Source organism: Manacus candei, unplaced genomic scaffold (assembly GCF_025592945.1).
Source record: "Manacus candei isolate 608988 ecotype Guabito, Panama unplaced genomic scaffold, ASM2559294v1 h1tg000017l, whole genome shotgun sequence".
Taxonomy (NCBI): Eukaryota; Metazoa; Chordata; class Aves; order Passeriformes; family Pipridae; genus Manacus; species Manacus candei.
Genome location: NW_026138065.1, coordinates 16,600,092 through 16,616,035, shown reverse-complemented (window position 1 = coordinate 16,616,035; position 15,944 = coordinate 16,600,092). Strand labels below are relative to the sequence as shown.

Sequence of the window (15,944 nt, the reverse complement as noted above, 5' to 3'; positions counted from 1 at the left end):
CCTTTTAACTTTTTCTTTCTTTTTTTTTTTTTTTTTAATTCGGGGGGGGGGGATGCATTTCAATAGAGGGCTGTGCAGTTTTCTTTTAGGTTTTGCTTGTGCCCGTGCAGAGCTGTCCTGTCTTGACCCGGGGCTAGCTCTGGGTTTAGCAATCCCTCTCATGTCTCATGCTGCGAATCCCAGGATCGGTATGTGCCTTAGCAGTTGTTAGTGCTTAAGAGTTGTTGGGTGGGCTGGGTTGGGTTATTTTCTTTTTCTAAGCTGAGAAAAAGAAGCACAACCAGCCCTTGTATCTTTTCTTCTTAGTTTGTATTGTTACTTTTGGGCCAGTAGTTGTCAACACCTCATTCTCTTGCTGTCTGTGTTTGAATTACCCATTCAGACTGCTTTAGGTGGGGGAGACTGTGGCCTGTCCGGAAAGCTGCATATTTACTAGATCTTTTACTGGTAAAATCCAACTTTCTTCCCTCCCCCCCCCCCCTCCCCCCCCCCCTCCCCCCCCCCCGCGCTGTCAAAGGGAAAAGAAGTTTGCTGTACTGGAGAGAGCAACAGTAAACATAACTGTGCTCAGCTGGTGTGAACAATAGCATTCTGTTATCTTGCTGAAGGTGCTGATTCTGTGAAAAATTGGGAGCACTTTGCCCTTTTTGTCCCTTTTTGAACTTTGACCAGTTGGTCAGGATTGATTATCAACCAGATGCTAATTGCACTGCTTCTCATTTCACTAAACAAAGGTGTGTTAGACAACGGTTTCTTGCTCTGGCCAAGTCTCCAGGACACGACCCGTGAAATAAAATAGTTGAGGAGGAAGCTAAGAGCTTACCTATGGAGCTGAGTGAGAAGGGAGGCGTGGAGAACAATGGATTTGTTCAAAATGAGGCTTTTGATGACAAGGAAACAGATACTAGTAGCCAAGAAGAAATGCCAAAACCATGCGCTGTTGATGTGAACCCAGTGGCTGAGGAAGACACAGTGCTGAAGCCTTATGCTGGGATGCCAAAGGAGGTCTTGCTGAAGTTCTCCAGCCAAGCCCGGTACAGAATCACCAGGGAGATTCTCTTCTGGCTCATAATTGCTGGTGCTGCTGCACTTGTGTGTGCTACGATTGCAATTATTGCTCTCTCTCCAAAGTGCCTTGACTGGTGGCAAGCTGGTCCTATTTATCAGATCTATCCTCGTTCCTTCAAGGACAGCAACATGGATGGGAATGGGGATCTGAAAGGTGGGTCAGTTTTCATTCTTGGTATGTACAAAGCTGTGTGTGTGTGTATGAGGAGCATAACCAATAGAAAAATACAGTCCAACAGACATAGCCACCCTAATGGAGAGGGGAAAGAAAAGTAGTCTGACAACATTAATGGTAACTCACATTGTCATGAATAAATCCAGGGGTTGCTTGCTCAAGTTGTTAACCCTAAGCCTGGAGTTAGAATGGATGTTATAATGGAGAGATGGGGCTGAGAGCAAGCAGCAACACAGCTGCCATCAGAGTAAAATACCTCCACAAAACTGAGGTCAGTCAGGAGGATGGGTGGTGCTGAGCACTTTGTTGTTTGGCTGCTTTTCCTACAGAAGACTAAAACTGACAAAGAGGAGAGAAAGATGTGTTACTTCTTGTTTTGCTCGTGGTCTAGCTGTTTCTTAGCTCTTAAAAAAGCATGGACAATGCCACTTACTGGTAGCTTAGCTGAGACTGCCTTGTAGAAAGAGGCTTAACACCAAAATGGACAATACATTTCTAAACCAGAAGCACTAGCCACACTATGCTCTACTGGCAAGTGAAGAGCAAAAACTGTTTCTGTGGCTGCACGCCAGTAGTACATGTTAGGAAGATGAAAATATTTGGGTTTAAAAATACTAGGGGAGGTTGCAGTGAGGTGTCCTTACAAAACACAACAGAAAAACCCCATAAGAGACTTTTCCTAAGTCAGGAAAAAACTGGGATCTTAACATTGTGCTTCCCTTTGGGTGGTCTGAGGATTAACTGATGTTCTTTGAAATGGAAAAGCAATACTGTTACTGCTTTTTAACAAAATATAGGAGCTTGTTTTCAGAAGCGGGTGTTAAATTTATTAAATGAAATAGTAAATACTTTATAATATAGAATGTAAATTTGTTTTGATCTAACCTTTTTGATTCCTGCTTTATTTTCCATGTAAAATGGGCTTTGAATGGTTTCTATTCTGTGATATCATGCTATCCCTGAAGAAAGGTCAAGACTGTCCTGCTACCTGAGATCAGTAAAAACAAGGGATAGTTATGTATTGAGGAGACCTGTGTACCATCTCTGAGAGCCCATGCCAAACTTAAACACAAATCTTTTGTCTTTTCTAAACAGATTATGCCTTTTTGTTTTTAAATAGGCATCCAAGAAAAACTGGACCATATTACATATTTGAATATAAAAACCATCTGGATCACCTCTTTCTTTAAGTCCCCTTTAAAAGACCTTGGATATGGAGCTGAAGACTTCTATGATGTTGATCCCATTTTTGGATCAATGAGTGATTTTGACAATCTGATTGCAGCCATACATGACAGAGGTAAGCTGCACCTCTGAGCAAAGTAACTCTATTAAAAAGATGTACCTTACAGTGCAAGGTTATAACCTGAGATTTCAGTTTGTGCACCTGGCAGTTCCCCCCTTGGTGGCATTGAGCAGAAGCAGATGGAGGTGCCAGCAAAGGGTACAAGTGAACTCCACAGCAGCATCAGCTCTGGGATTGCAGTGTCCTGCCCTTTGGTGCCAGGGGGGTGCTGGGAGCAGGACTGAAGGCACAGGGAGCTGCAGCAGCAGCATTGGGTGGCTGAGTGTCCTCTGCAAGGCAAGGTCCCCTCCGAGGGTGTGCGTGGGTGGTGGGCTGGCACACCATCCCTGCTCCCTTGTGCATATGTTATGGGCATCTAGTGTGGGGATCAAGGCTGAGGTGCAGTTGTTTCTAACTGAACATGCAGGAACATGCACTTCCTTCCTGTAATTGCATCCTTGGTTTGCTGCGTTTATGCCTTAGACAAAATGTTTGCTCAGGTGTTTCTTCTTACAGCTGTTGAGCTGAAGGGAAAATGGTTTGCCAGTCCAAAAACATTTGAGATTTCAGTAAAATGTCTAGCCTTTAGGAAGGGTGATGAAGAATATGTATTCCCTGTTGCTAGACTGGTGAAGTGCCTTTCCCACCTGGGAGGTGTGAGACAGATGTTGAAGTCAGAGTTAGTGGAAGTGGTTCATAACAGCAGAAATCTGTTCTGATTTTTTTTCTTCACCCTTCCTTCCCTCCCAGGCAACATGCTGGGGGGAACAGTACCAGCAAGATGTCTTCCAGCTACTAGCAAACTTTAAGGAGTCTAACTGTTTTGATTTTTAAGGGCTGAAGGTGATAATGGATTTAATACCAAACCACACAAGTGACAAACACCGATGGTTTCAGCTGAGTCGCAACCGGACTGGGAAGTACACAGATTACTACATCTGGCAGGACTGCATGGAGGCTGCTGGTTCAGTCATTCCTCCTAACAACTGGGTAAATATGGGATGGGACACATGCAAATCCCAGGCTGGATGCAGGCTGCCACAGAGCAAAAGCAGCTGTAGCATGCTTGTCCCAGTGTATGCTGGGTTATAAGTGACAGCTGAGAGGTACAAACTGATGTTTCTACATGAGCTAGTGCAGATTAACATGTAAACCAGATGGGGGGGAAGTTCCTAATTTAAACAGAATTTTTAAAATTATTTGTGTTTCTTTACCTCAGTGTTAATCTTCATTCATTAAACAAACACAGAAAAGAGTAGTTGTGCAAGAGTTGTTCACATGTGCCCCCTTCTGTGTCTGGGTACTCTGCTCTAGAAACTTCATGTCAGCTCCTCTGAAATCGTAGTTGGTGAGGAAGGAAACAAAACAATGTGTTCTTGGCTTCTTTTTTTTTTTTTTTTCTGGAAGGTGATCAGGCCAGAAAGTGTGTTGTCTGTTTCAAACAGATTTATTTGAAATTTGAACTGATAGGTGCATGTGTAAGAACTTGTATATTCTAAAAACTCAAGGTAGAATTAATACTTTGTACCAGTTAATATAATTTCTCTCTAAACTTAGAGTCTTAAGAGCTACCTTAGCTTTTGGGATCTTCTATTACAGAGATGATGATAAAGTTAACATTTTTAACATGCTGACTGTTGTTGGCGCTTCAAAGGGATAATACTAGATTGCAGAAAACTCTAAGTTAACTAAAGCCTTTTTTACTAAGTTTTAGGGAAAGCAATTCCAAAATAAATGCTCCCAGACATGTTTTCCCCCTCTATTCCAAATAATTCCCAATGAAAGTCTACTTAATAAAAAAAAATCCCCATAACATAGAACAAGAAACACATGTGGCAAAGCACAACTAAAGGGAGAGCACCTAATAGGAAAAAGAAATTAAAAACGTAAATACCAAAATCTACTCACAAGGTAGTCCATTGATTAGGCATTTTGTGCTTTATATTATATGCTTGTAATGCTGCACATTTTAAAGTATGCATAGAAGTAAATGAGGAGTTCTTATTCTCTCCTTCTCTTACATGAACAGGTGAGTGTCTTTGGGAATTCCAGCTGGCAGTTTGATGATGTGAGAAAGCAATGTTATTTTCATCAGTTTGGGAAAGAACAGCCAGACTTGAATTTTCGCAACCTTGATGTCCAACAAGAAATCCAGGTAAGTATATAACCCACTGCTGCTGACCCAACAGCAAAGCAGCTGTTTGTACACTTGATTCCTCTGATTATTTGTGATGCCCAATTTGCAGCCTAGGTGGAAGTAATTCAAGGATTGTAGCATATGTAAACAATTGAAACAAAAAACTGTCTAGAAAAACATTAAGTTTATAAGCAAAATTTAGGCTTTGTACTGTAATGCTTCCAGTATCTATTTTACTCCAGTCTTTTTAATTTAAAAGCAAACAAGGAACCGGCAAAAAAATCTGAATCAAATCATCCTTGAGTGGTAGTACAAGTGATGTTGCAGTCCTCTGGATTTTAAGACAAGACAGCTACTGCGTCTTTTTGCTGACTTAACTCCCTTGCTCTCACAAGAGCCTGGCAAGATCTTGATGTTTTTCTTTGGAACAGGCTATTGTACTTCAAAAGGAGTTCCCTTTCCCTGTCCCTTCCCACTAAAGTCTATCTTTGCTTTGATGCTTCAGGACCCCTCTACTTTTCAGACTAAACTTATGTGCAAACTGTTCATACTTGGCTCCTTGTGAATCATACCTGTCCTTCAGCTGAAAGGGGTTTTTCCCACGCTTGTTTATGCTTATTTGGTTTTCAGGTCTTGTCAAGGTAGATTAAATGGGGAGGGATTTTCCAGTCTTCCCTGGAGAGGGACTCTCCATCTCTTTGTTTAGCCACTGCTTAGTCCTTGCATCACTTCCATCCTGAGGTTTTTCTCAAATGCAGATGGCCAGAGTTTTAACAAATTGACCTGAAGAGATGTCTGGGCAGAATCCTGTACATTGGAGTAGGTGCTTCTCCCTCTAGGCCCCAGGATTTCTCTTACTTGCTTTGAAGTTGGTGCTAGTACTCAAATAATGCAATATGACTGCTGTCTGGAGGCTGTTAACTGTGTGCCCCTCTACATCAAAAGCCGAGGACGAAGGCACTTCATGTTGTATCCAGGGCAACAATTAATGGAAGGATTGATATGGAAGGAAAAACTGCTTCTGCACTGAAGCCTGTGCAGAGCTGATGTGCTCAAGTGGAGAGAAGTTTTTATCTCTCTTGATACAAGGACTGTTAATTAGCCAGTCAAATGTGGGAATGGCACCTTGTTCTAGCAGAGAAATGTTTGTATTTTCAAGAAAGCTGAGGCAATGCTGAGTTGAATTACAAGGAGTGCCTGGGCTTGTGGATAAGGGAGAGAGTTTCCATCTGTCAACATGTCTGATGACTTTACAGAGGAAAAAGAGTGATGCGAGTGTTTTCACAGTGAGAGTGCTTTTACTATGGGAAGGTGGTGGTGCTCAGATGGAATCTCATGTCTGTCTGTCTGTCTGCATCATGTCTCCCAGAAGACAATGTAGAATTGATTAAAATATGGGGAAGTGGGCCTGAACATGGGGAGTCTGACAATTGCTGTTTCTTTTCCCCCCTTCCTTAAAGTTGTAGCTCATCAGGTAGTACAGCTACTTCAAGTGTTTCGATTTAATCCTTGAATGTTTGCTACTTTGAACTGTTGAATTTTGGTGCATTTCTTGGGCAGTAGTCTCCACAGCTGCCCAGCCCTACTGGGGTGGTCTCACAAGCTCTGTGAAGCCTCTCCCCTCACCACATGAGTACTGCATGCACTTGAAGAAACAAATCACTACTGGTTATACTTTTTAACTAAATAATGAAACAAGACTGCTTTTGAGACTGGGTCTTTGAGGAACTCTGCTAGTAACCTCTCTGTGCCTTGATACTTCCCTCAATGCCATGTCTTGCCATTTGCACCTTTTTTCCATAGCATCACACTTTTTAATTGTCTTGGCTAACTATTTTTTTTCATGGTACCCGACACATTACTGAGGCTCCAGTAGCAAAAAGATGACATGAAAACTAGTAAGTTTGGCCTGGTAACACCAGCCTTTGGTAAATGCTTATGAATGTCACATTGAAGAAGAGTCTTTGTCTTGTATTTTAATTCAAAATCCTGTTCCAGAAGGTTAGGAGGACTGAGCAGGAAGCAAATGGTCTTTTGTAGAGAAGCTTGTCTTTGGTTTAGCCATGCAAGGGCATGCAAGAACAGGGAAACTTAGCAGCCAGCACGTTGTAGCTTTCTTATGTAAAAGATGTAGATTGATTGTGGTGAGAACCATGTCAGTGCTTGATGTTTGCAGTGCTGATACCTGGTGCTGCTTTTGTGCTGAGCACAGGCATAAGTGTGGATGTTTTTGGGTAGATTCAGTATTGGACAGCCACCATACTGGAGCTGCTGCTTTCAGAATGGTGCCTCCAGAAAGTGCAGCTCAGTGAGGCAGAGTCTTTATTTGCCAAACAAAAATCTGTAAAGCTTGAGTGTGGACTAGTTCCAGTCCAGCCTATTCAGGCAAGTGTACTTCATACATTTTAAAAAAGGCAATTCAATAGCTGTCTTTAAAAAATATATATAAAAAAAGATTTTTTTCCTCAGATGAAGACAAGTATTGCATCTAAAAGAACATTTGCAGAAACCACTCGAGGGACTGAACTTTAGACTTCTTTTGTTAAAACTAGAGCAATTGAAACTGTAGTAATATAATGGCTATTGAAGGAGGATATAATTTTACTAACAGTGACTAACCTCTCGATTTGATAGTGAAATTATAAATCAATAGCATTTGTAATTGTTGGATAATAATTTTTTGTGTTCCTGCAAATAAATAACCCTGAAAATAAAATAGAAAAAAAATCCTCATCAGTCAAATAAGAGAGAACAAATGTTTTAAGAGCTCTATTGTGTGAAAGAAAATTGGTGGCACGAGGTCTGTGCAGAACAACATATTCTTGCATATTTGAATCAATGTGTTCTAATTGTGTGCAGCCATGAAGGAGTATTCACCAACAACAGCGCTTAGCATGAGCCCAATTGTTTTGATGGATGAGATTAGAAGCATCTTTTAGCGAGTCATGCCCTGGTTTAGGTCTCCTGAATTATGGGAGAAGTTACAGACCAGTTGTTTTCTTTTTTATACTGGATGAAATAATAAGACCTACTTTATTTAGATCTTATTTGACCTTAGATCAACAAAATTCATTTTGACTTCTTGAAAAATTTGAAGTACCAATTTAAAAATAAATTGTTACATATTAATATTTCCTAGAAGGTTTAGCTTTCTTTTTAAGACTAATACTGTTTCAAATGGGGTGGACTCACTTGAACTTCTCAATTTTTACCTTTGTCTAGGATATTATAAAATTTTGGCTCAACAAAGGAATTGATGGATTTAGTTTCAGCACTGTTAAATTTCTCTTAGAAGCAACGCATCTCCGAGATGAACCTCAAGTGAACAAGTCTCAAAATGGAGTAATGTATATGTTCTGTCTTTGCTTTTTTCCTGTGTTTCCTACAGAGACAAAAGAGTGTGTGTTTTTACTCTTTTGGGTCTTAATTGTGGCTGTAGGAAAACTGGGTCAGCCATGTCCCTTGGAAAGTGGGTGGGCAGAAGGAGCACTCACAAGAAAGAAGCCTGGTGGGCTGGGGCTGTAGGTCAGTGAGATACCTGCAAGCAGGAGCTCTGTGGGTGGAAGAATTGTCCATGTACACTTTGTTTTTCTGTTCTGACGCTGTTGCTTTGAATTTTCTCTTTAAAATAATTTGCTTTTCAATTCACATTCTAAAAAGACAAATCTTGTGATTTTTAGTGGTTGATTGGTTGTCTTTGGGGAGCCTGCTGCAGGAGGTAAGGTCAGAGATCTTGCCTGCTTGGGATTCTGTAGCAGTTACTAGCATATATTTCTTCTACATTGTAAATAAGAATTGGAGAAAAACTAAAAGGAAAACCCTCCTATTGGCAGTATGTCACAGTGAGAAGTGGCCAGATGCACTCAAAAGCATGAACACTCTTACTTATGCTATTTGTTTTTGCTATGGTAGTGAACTTGGTGACGTTCCCAGATACTTTCAGCATTAAAATGCTGTTCCCCTGTGGAGGTGAGGATCACATAAAACTGCTCAGCTCCACAAGTGTTGTTGTTGTGGTACCTTATCAAGGCACTGTCCATCTTTCCAGCCTGGTGTGTGGCCACAGCACCTGCTGTGCTCGCTGCTGCAGATGGGCTCAGTTGGCTAGTGCTCCCCTCCTGGATGATGAGATCCAAAATAACAAGCCTTCTGCTGTTGTATCTTTAGAGTTTCTCAAGTGCAGCTCAGCTCTGCGCTGTCAGAGTTAGTATGCTAAACTCATTCCAGTTAAAATTTATGTGGACTGGTGCACTGTCTCAGGAAGGGATGGGAAGAACTTGGAGAGTTCTGAAATCTAAAATACTGATGGACTAATGGGAAGTACTCTATCCTTCTTTAAGGAGACTATCACAGCCTATTCCCAGCTCTACCATGACTACACGACCACACAGGTTGGTATGCATGATATCATCCGTAGCTTCCGTCAGACCATGAATGAGTTCAGCAGAGAACCTGGTCGATACAGGTAATCATTATTACACCTGCTGAATTTTTCTCCAATATTCATCACCTTCTGATAGCAATAAAATGGGTTTTTTAATATAATACACCACAAAAATGCACAAATCCTCAAATGCAAATAGTGGGGCATAGGCTATATTATCTCTTCCCCAGTGTGTGAGGAAAGGAATTGGCCCTGTTAGCTCTGCTCAGTCTATGGACTGTACAGGACTAAGCAGAATGGGCAATCACTCTGATCACAGAGACTCTGTAATTCATCAACCCTGTGCCTGCTCTACTGTGTAGTTTTAATAGTGCAGTTCAAGTCAGACACACAGTCAGAGATTGTTAAAGTCACAGAATGGTTGAGTTTGGTAAGGAGCTCTGGAGGTGCTCTGGTCCAAAGCTCCTGCTTATTAGAGCACCTAGAACTGGTTACCCAGGAATTTGTCCAGATGACTTTTGAACACCTCCAAGAATGGAAACTCTACTTTTTACTACAAGGAGTCTTTCCTCATAGGAGAGATCTTTCAGTCCCTGATGGGCTCAGTGGCTTCTTGCTGGACTCTCTCCAGTACATCCATGTCTGTCTGTACTGGGGAGCCCAGAACTGGACACCATGCTCCAAGTGTGGCCTCACCAGTGCAAAGCAGAGGGGGAGAATCACCTCTCTTGACCTTCTGGCAACACTCCTTCTAATGCAGCCTGGGTTACCATAAGCCACCTTCGAGGGCACATTGATAGTTCATGGTCTACTTGGGGGCTCCCCAGGTCCTGTTTTGTGAGGGAAAGCTGGAAATTGCTGGAATGGGCCATGTGGATGTGAATTCAGAAAGATAAGACTTCAGGCAGATACTTTAGCCTTGTGTCCACTGTTGTAGATTTTTCATCTGCAATTTCCAAGAAATATTTCTCCTTGACTTCTTGTCTGCTTTACAAAACATTGTTTCTCTGTATTAATCCTTTTTGATGGGGAGGAGGGAAGTGAATGTAATGCTTAATGTTCTATATTCAACCATTCCTAGCTTCCTTCTCTTTTGTGCAACAAAGAATGAGCCAAAAAAGCTATTTGTGTACTTCTTTTTAGATTTATGGGTTCTGGTGATGATGAAAAGGAAGACATTGAAGCAACAATGATGTATTATGGAACAACTTTCATCCAAGAAACAGATTTTCCCTTCAATTTCAACCTAATGAACATGAAAAATCTATCAGGCAACAGTATTTTTGAAGCTGTTGACTCGTGGATGAAAAACATGCCTGTGGGAAAATGGCCAAACTGGGCTGTAAGTTCTAGACCAACTCTTACAGGAAGGGCTCGTTCCTGTTATGGTGATAGAAGCCCCACCCCACAGACACACACATTGATTTCAGTGGGATCAGCAGCAGCCTGAGCTCGTGACTGGGCTATGGTTGCTGTCCACGTGAAAGCTCCGAGCTGCTGCAGTTGCAGTTGTTGGCGCCAGCCGGCTCTCCCGCCCATCAATAATAGTTACACTCCCCATGCAACAGGGACAGAAGGGAATTTAATGATCATGCCTCTCCCTCAGTGTCTCCAGTGTAGGATGCGGCACTGGGTTAAAAGACTAGTGAGAATGGAATCAGTATAATTATCTTTGACCATAAACTGACTGACTGCAATGGATTCTGGAACCCTCCCAGGGCCAGAGCAGAACAGAGCAGGCAGCTGAGGGCAGTTAACTTAAAACCTGCTCGTTAGGAAGCACGTTTGGAATGTGTAAGGGATCTTTTCAAAACAAGCAGAGCAGTTTTCACACAGCAGAGAAAATGGCAGAAATCCGAGGGACTGTAATTGTGGAGAGTTGTTACTTGTTATCTTTCCATCACTTCTGCCTTGTGGTGCTGGCAGGACTTCTGTGTACTACATTATTTGGGACAGAAGTTTGTAATGGCACCAAGATAAGGATAAAGCACTTCACAGCCCTGGAGGGGAAAGAAATAGAAGAAAAAAATAATCTACTGCCGTGTGAAATTAGTTAATCAATTTCACATATGCATGACATTTTATAATGTTTGTTTAACAGAGTGATGTTTTCTTCAGGTTGGAAGCCCTAACGCTGCTCGGATTTCATCTCGCCTTGGGAAGGAGTATGTCAATGTTATGAATATGCTGATTTTAACCCTGCCTGGAACTCCTGTAACTTACTATGGTGAAGAAATAGGCATGGAGAACATTGTATCAGAAAATGTAAGTGAAGAGCATGTGAACTCCGATCCTGTTGTTGTTTAGTTCCAAATAACAGAACTTTCAAAAACCAGGAACTTTTGTTTTGTTAACCAAACCCAGGCTTTCTCACCGCTTAGATAGTTTTCCATGTGCCTCATGGCAAAACCATTGGACCACATGCACAAATGGCCAGGTCAGAGATCAGAACCAAGGTCTGGATGTGGGTCTGAACTGCTAGATTTTAATTATGTTTCCTGATTTCTGCCCTTCTCCAGATCAGTCTTGCATGGTTTGCAGTGGTGTTGCTTTGCTTCCCTTCAGCAGGAAGGGCAGCAAGTGCCAACACTGGGCCTGGGCTAATGGTTAGGAGAGGCGTGTTACAGTCATGTGAGGCAAGGGGTGCTGAGTCACTATCTCCTTCCTCCCATGGAAGTACCCTAATCATTAGTTCAAAGGCCATTGTTTCCTTGCTGCAGGAAATCAGAGTTCATGAGAGATTGTAGCTACAGTCACCATCTCCTGCAGACCTTTTTACTCTGACTACAGAAAGGCACCTAAGCCACACCCATCTCCAGTGCCCATGCCCAGAAGGCATCTGCACACAGGGGAGGGTGCCTGGTGGCAAGCAGAAGTGACTTTTGGTTGTCATGCTTAGTCTGTTCCTAAAAGGAACAGCTCACCTCTGCCTCTCATGACCATTTTTGAGCACCATGAGAATGTGGTCCTGTGGCAGATGCTGGTTTCACTGTGGAAAGCCTCTGTTAGGGAATAAGAGCCTCTGACATGTTACAAATGGTGTTGGCTAGCTTTGTATCAAAGGGAAAGAGATATTTGAAGCACAGGATCACCTCCAGGTTTGTCTGATTCAGATGTGAGGAAATGATTCTCTGATTTAAAAGGAAATCTCATTTCCTCTGAGAAACACCTAGGTCAAAGGATCTCCTGCATTTTCTTGCTGCTGCTGCTAACTGCTGACAGAGTGATTCTCTTCAGAAAAGTGGCTCACCTTTGGCTCCTCAGGGTTCACTCTCTTTTAGTGGCTACCCTGTGGCTCACGGCTTTGGAACAATGCAAACCCACCCCTCACTCCATTTGGAAAGGAACGTTCCCTGATTATTGGGTGTCTTTGAAAGATGGAGAGTATTTGCTCAGGATATAGTGTTTAGGCCCAGCATTTAAAACACTTCAGGAGACACTGAAAGAGGTAAAAATGAGAGGCAGCATTACTAGTGTTGAAAACTTAGGATTTTTTTTCCTCCTGCTTTTCAGAATATGCTAAAAAGGAGAAACCCATTATTTGTAATGTCACAAAGCAAAGTGACAATTTCTTTTGTTAGGCTGCTATTCTGACAGATTGTATTGAAAAGTGCCCTTTATATGAAAAACAGTTTTCATGGAAAACAAACACTCAAAGTATGTGCAAAATATTTTATGCCCTCTTATATCATTAAATTTAAGTGTCAGATCTTTTGGCAGCTCTTCAATAACAATGAGGAAGCTTTTTCAGAATTTTTCTGAATTCTTCAAAATGAGAACTTCAGACTTTTTACATCGACAGTTTTTAATCAGCTAAAAGCTGGTTTTCAATAGTTTTGCACTTGGAAATAATATTTTTATCTTTCTAACACAAACAATCCTGTCCAAACTGTACCCCTTGCAAATGTAATCTTGGAGAGTTCTAAGGAGAAAGGTGCGATGGTTACAAAAGAACAAGACACTGAACAGCATTTATTAGTTGTTTACTGTTATTTTAACAGCATCCCTTCTTAGGACTCTTTACCTCATATATTCACTCGATGCATATCTAGATATTTGTTAGAATATCCTGGCTGTCATTAGTAAACTTTTATCCAACCATCTGTTGCAAAGGATGACAACTCTAGTAGAGTTGTTTGGGAATTCCACATTTTACCAGTGATGCTGTATCTGAGACCATCCACTCCCCTCCATTTCAGGAACTGTCTTGGTTCTTATTTTCTCCTCAGAGTTGGGGCAGGATTACATTCTCCTTATTAAATTTTAACTTAAACCGAAGAAAGCAATACTGAAATGGTGAGAATTTGGGAGATGTGAGAACATGCTATTCAAAGAATACCTTTTCAATATGCTAATCAGCACTTTATTTTCTAGGTGACCTTTCCAGAGAAATCCCCCATGCAGTGGGATGGAGAAGTTAATGCTGGTTTTACTGAAGGCAACAGTAGCTGGTTACCTGTTAACTCCAACTATGAAAGTGTAAATGTGGAAGTAGGTATCTGCATGTGTGACAAATTAATGGTTTAAAAATATTTTAACGTATCTATTGTCCTCTGGCTTCCTTTTAGTAGTGAGCATTGGCAGTAAGAACAGACTCAAGGGGAAAAAAAGGGCTGAATCCTCACAAGTTTTATTAGAAAAGGAATTCCTTGCACCAGCAAGGAGCCTACTTCATCTATATTCATTTAAGCAGAGCAACTGCAGTTGTGATGTTGATGTGGCAACTTGGCTTTTTAACATCCTTTTAATCCTTTTAATATTTGTGCTGGTTTAAAAGTAAACCAGTGGGAGAAATGAACCCAACTTTTTACAAGTCAGAGTTACAATTTACTAAGAAGATTACAATACAATGATAGAGAGAAAACTGGTTTTAACCCCTAAAGACAGATGTATAACCCAGCACCCTGGGACAAAAACAGAACAGTGTTCATCAGGCCCCGTGCTGAGCACTACACAGCCCCTCTGGATGCAAAGTAGAAGGAAAGGAAAAGCTGTTGGTCCAGATGATGATTGCAGTCTTGTTGAAGTCCTGGTCCTTCTCTTGATCCAATGAGTGGTACCAGAAGTCCCCACACCTGAAGTTTATATATGATCAAGTTCAGGTGGCAACGTCCAGTACGTCCCCCAGGATGGGGAGTTTCACAATGGGTGATTTAACTCTGTGAGTCATGGGATATTTTTGCAATCTTTGATGGTCTAGTTGTTGCAGCTGTTTATGTCCATGGGCCACCAGTCCAAGGTGGCCCATTAGCAGAGATGACCCCTCAGGCTGGGTGTGAAGATGTTAATGCCTTTCTGGAGGGGAGTTATCACAGCTGAGCCATTGGTGTGAAAACAAAAGAACACTCACAGGGTTTCTTTAACACCCAGCTTGTAGCCTGAGGTGTCAGGTGTGCCCTGGGCAGCTGCTGCAAACAATTCATTTATTAACAGTCCATCAGAAATGACACAGAGGGTGTAGAATACAGTTTTGGTTATACTCACATAGTGATAAACTGGTCCCGGCCCCTGTAACTAGGACAATATTAAATTGAAAACGGGTCTTTTTTTCCCCCCCATTTCTATTGCCACAGAAAGCACTCTCTGTGTAACAAGAACTTAACACAGACTATCTTTAACACATGTAGAGCACTGAAGCAAAGAGATTTTGCTGACCTACAGTGCTGACCAGAATTGAAGACCAGAAAAAAAAAATCTAAGATATCAAAAATATAAAACATGAAATAAACCCTGTGACTTCAGTAGATTAGACTCAAAGAAAAAGGTTCAGAGTCAAGCTTTGAATGGCTGCAGCTTTCTCCTGAATCAGCAGTGCTAAAAGGAGGCTGTGGGAGAAAGCAATAGCATTAGTGCTGGGGAATCACTGTGTCTAATAACCCGTGTCTCTGCCATTTCACAAATGCCTGGTAAGTGTGTGAGAAAAAGCAGTTTTCCAGTGAAATTTGTGGACAAATTTGAAGAGAGATAATTGTCAAAATCCAATAGGCGCGTTCTCAGCAGACTGAGGGGGCGTGAGAGGGAAGCTGCATTCCCTACATGCAGTGCCAAGAACTGACCCTGTTCACACTGACTGTTGCAGATCCAGAGCGCCTGGTCCAACTCAACCCTGAATTTGTACAGAGAGCTGACGCAGCTTCGCAACAACGAGCTGCCCATCAATCGGGGCTGGATGTGCTACATCTGGAATGACAGTAACGTGTTTGTGTATGTGAGGGAACTGGATGGGTTAGACAGAACCTTCATGATGGTCCTCAACTTCGGGCAGGAATCGACAATAGACCTGACAGCTGTAGTTCCTAATCTTCCCTCTCAAGCTGTTATAAGGCTAAGTACTAATTTTAGCAATGCTGGTAAAGCTGTCTCCACCAAACTAATTAAAACTGAAATGGGAGAAGGCCTGGTGCTTGAATATAAAACAGCAAAGCCTGTCCATACTATGGAAGCTTTTCAAGGGAAGTGTTTTGTGGCAGAAAAAGCTTGTTATTCCATGGCCTTAAATTTACTCTACATGAACTGTTAAGTACAGGAGTAGAATAACTAAGCTTTCGTGTTAATTTAGAAGATATTGGTTTCAAGGAAATGCTAAAAACATTCAGTTTTCTTTGGCTTTTCAAACTTTGTACAAAATAACCTGAAAACTAAAACAGACACCTAATGCCTTGTATGTGAATTGGTGATGAAAAGGAAAAAGTATGGTATAAACTCCCCTTTAGGATCTCTGGAGAAGAAAAGTAAACCTATAAAAAACTGTCCTGTTAAAGTGTGTGTATTTTTGGGAGGAAAGACAACAGTTGCTTTTTGGGTGCTACCTCTTACAGTTGCTGGTTATTAAGAGCTCCAAAGCCTGTGGCAGTTCATAATAAATGTTAACAAATGTGTAGATTTGTGAAACTTA

General features: G+C 41.6%; 1 protein-coding gene across 1 annotated transcript; it reads left to right on the top strand.

Annotated features, from left to right (window-relative positions):
- The first annotated feature begins 621 nt into the window (after window positions 1-621).
- SLC3A1 (solute carrier family 3 member 1) lies at window positions 622-15,929 on the top strand. The gene is made up of 10 exons (XM_051783755.1): window positions 622-1,222; window positions 2,364-2,543; window positions 3,364-3,518; window positions 4,558-4,683; window positions 7,888-8,007; window positions 9,006-9,130; window positions 10,193-10,391; window positions 11,168-11,314; window positions 13,424-13,540; window positions 15,129-15,929. Exons 1-10 carry the CDS (start codon window positions 826-828, stop codon window positions 15,567-15,569), a joined length of 2,007 nt encoding a protein of 668 aa, XP_051639715.1. The 5' UTR covers window positions 622-825; the 3' UTR covers window positions 15,570-15,929.
- Window positions 15,930-15,944: the final 15 nt, after the last annotated feature.

Coding starts and splice junctions, on each gene's coding strand:
- SLC3A1 (XM_051783755.1), top strand. CDS start 826: ATGGAGCTGAGTGAGAAGGGAGGCGTGGAGAACAATGGATTTGTTCAA. Junction 1,223..2,363: donor TGGGAATGGGGATCTGAAAG/GTGGGTCAGTTT, acceptor GTTTTTAAATAG/GCATCCAAGAAAAACTGGAC. Junction 13,541..15,128: donor ATGAAAGTGTAAATGTGGAA/GTAGGTATCTGC, acceptor TGACTGTTGCAG/ATCCAGAGCGCCTGGTCCAA.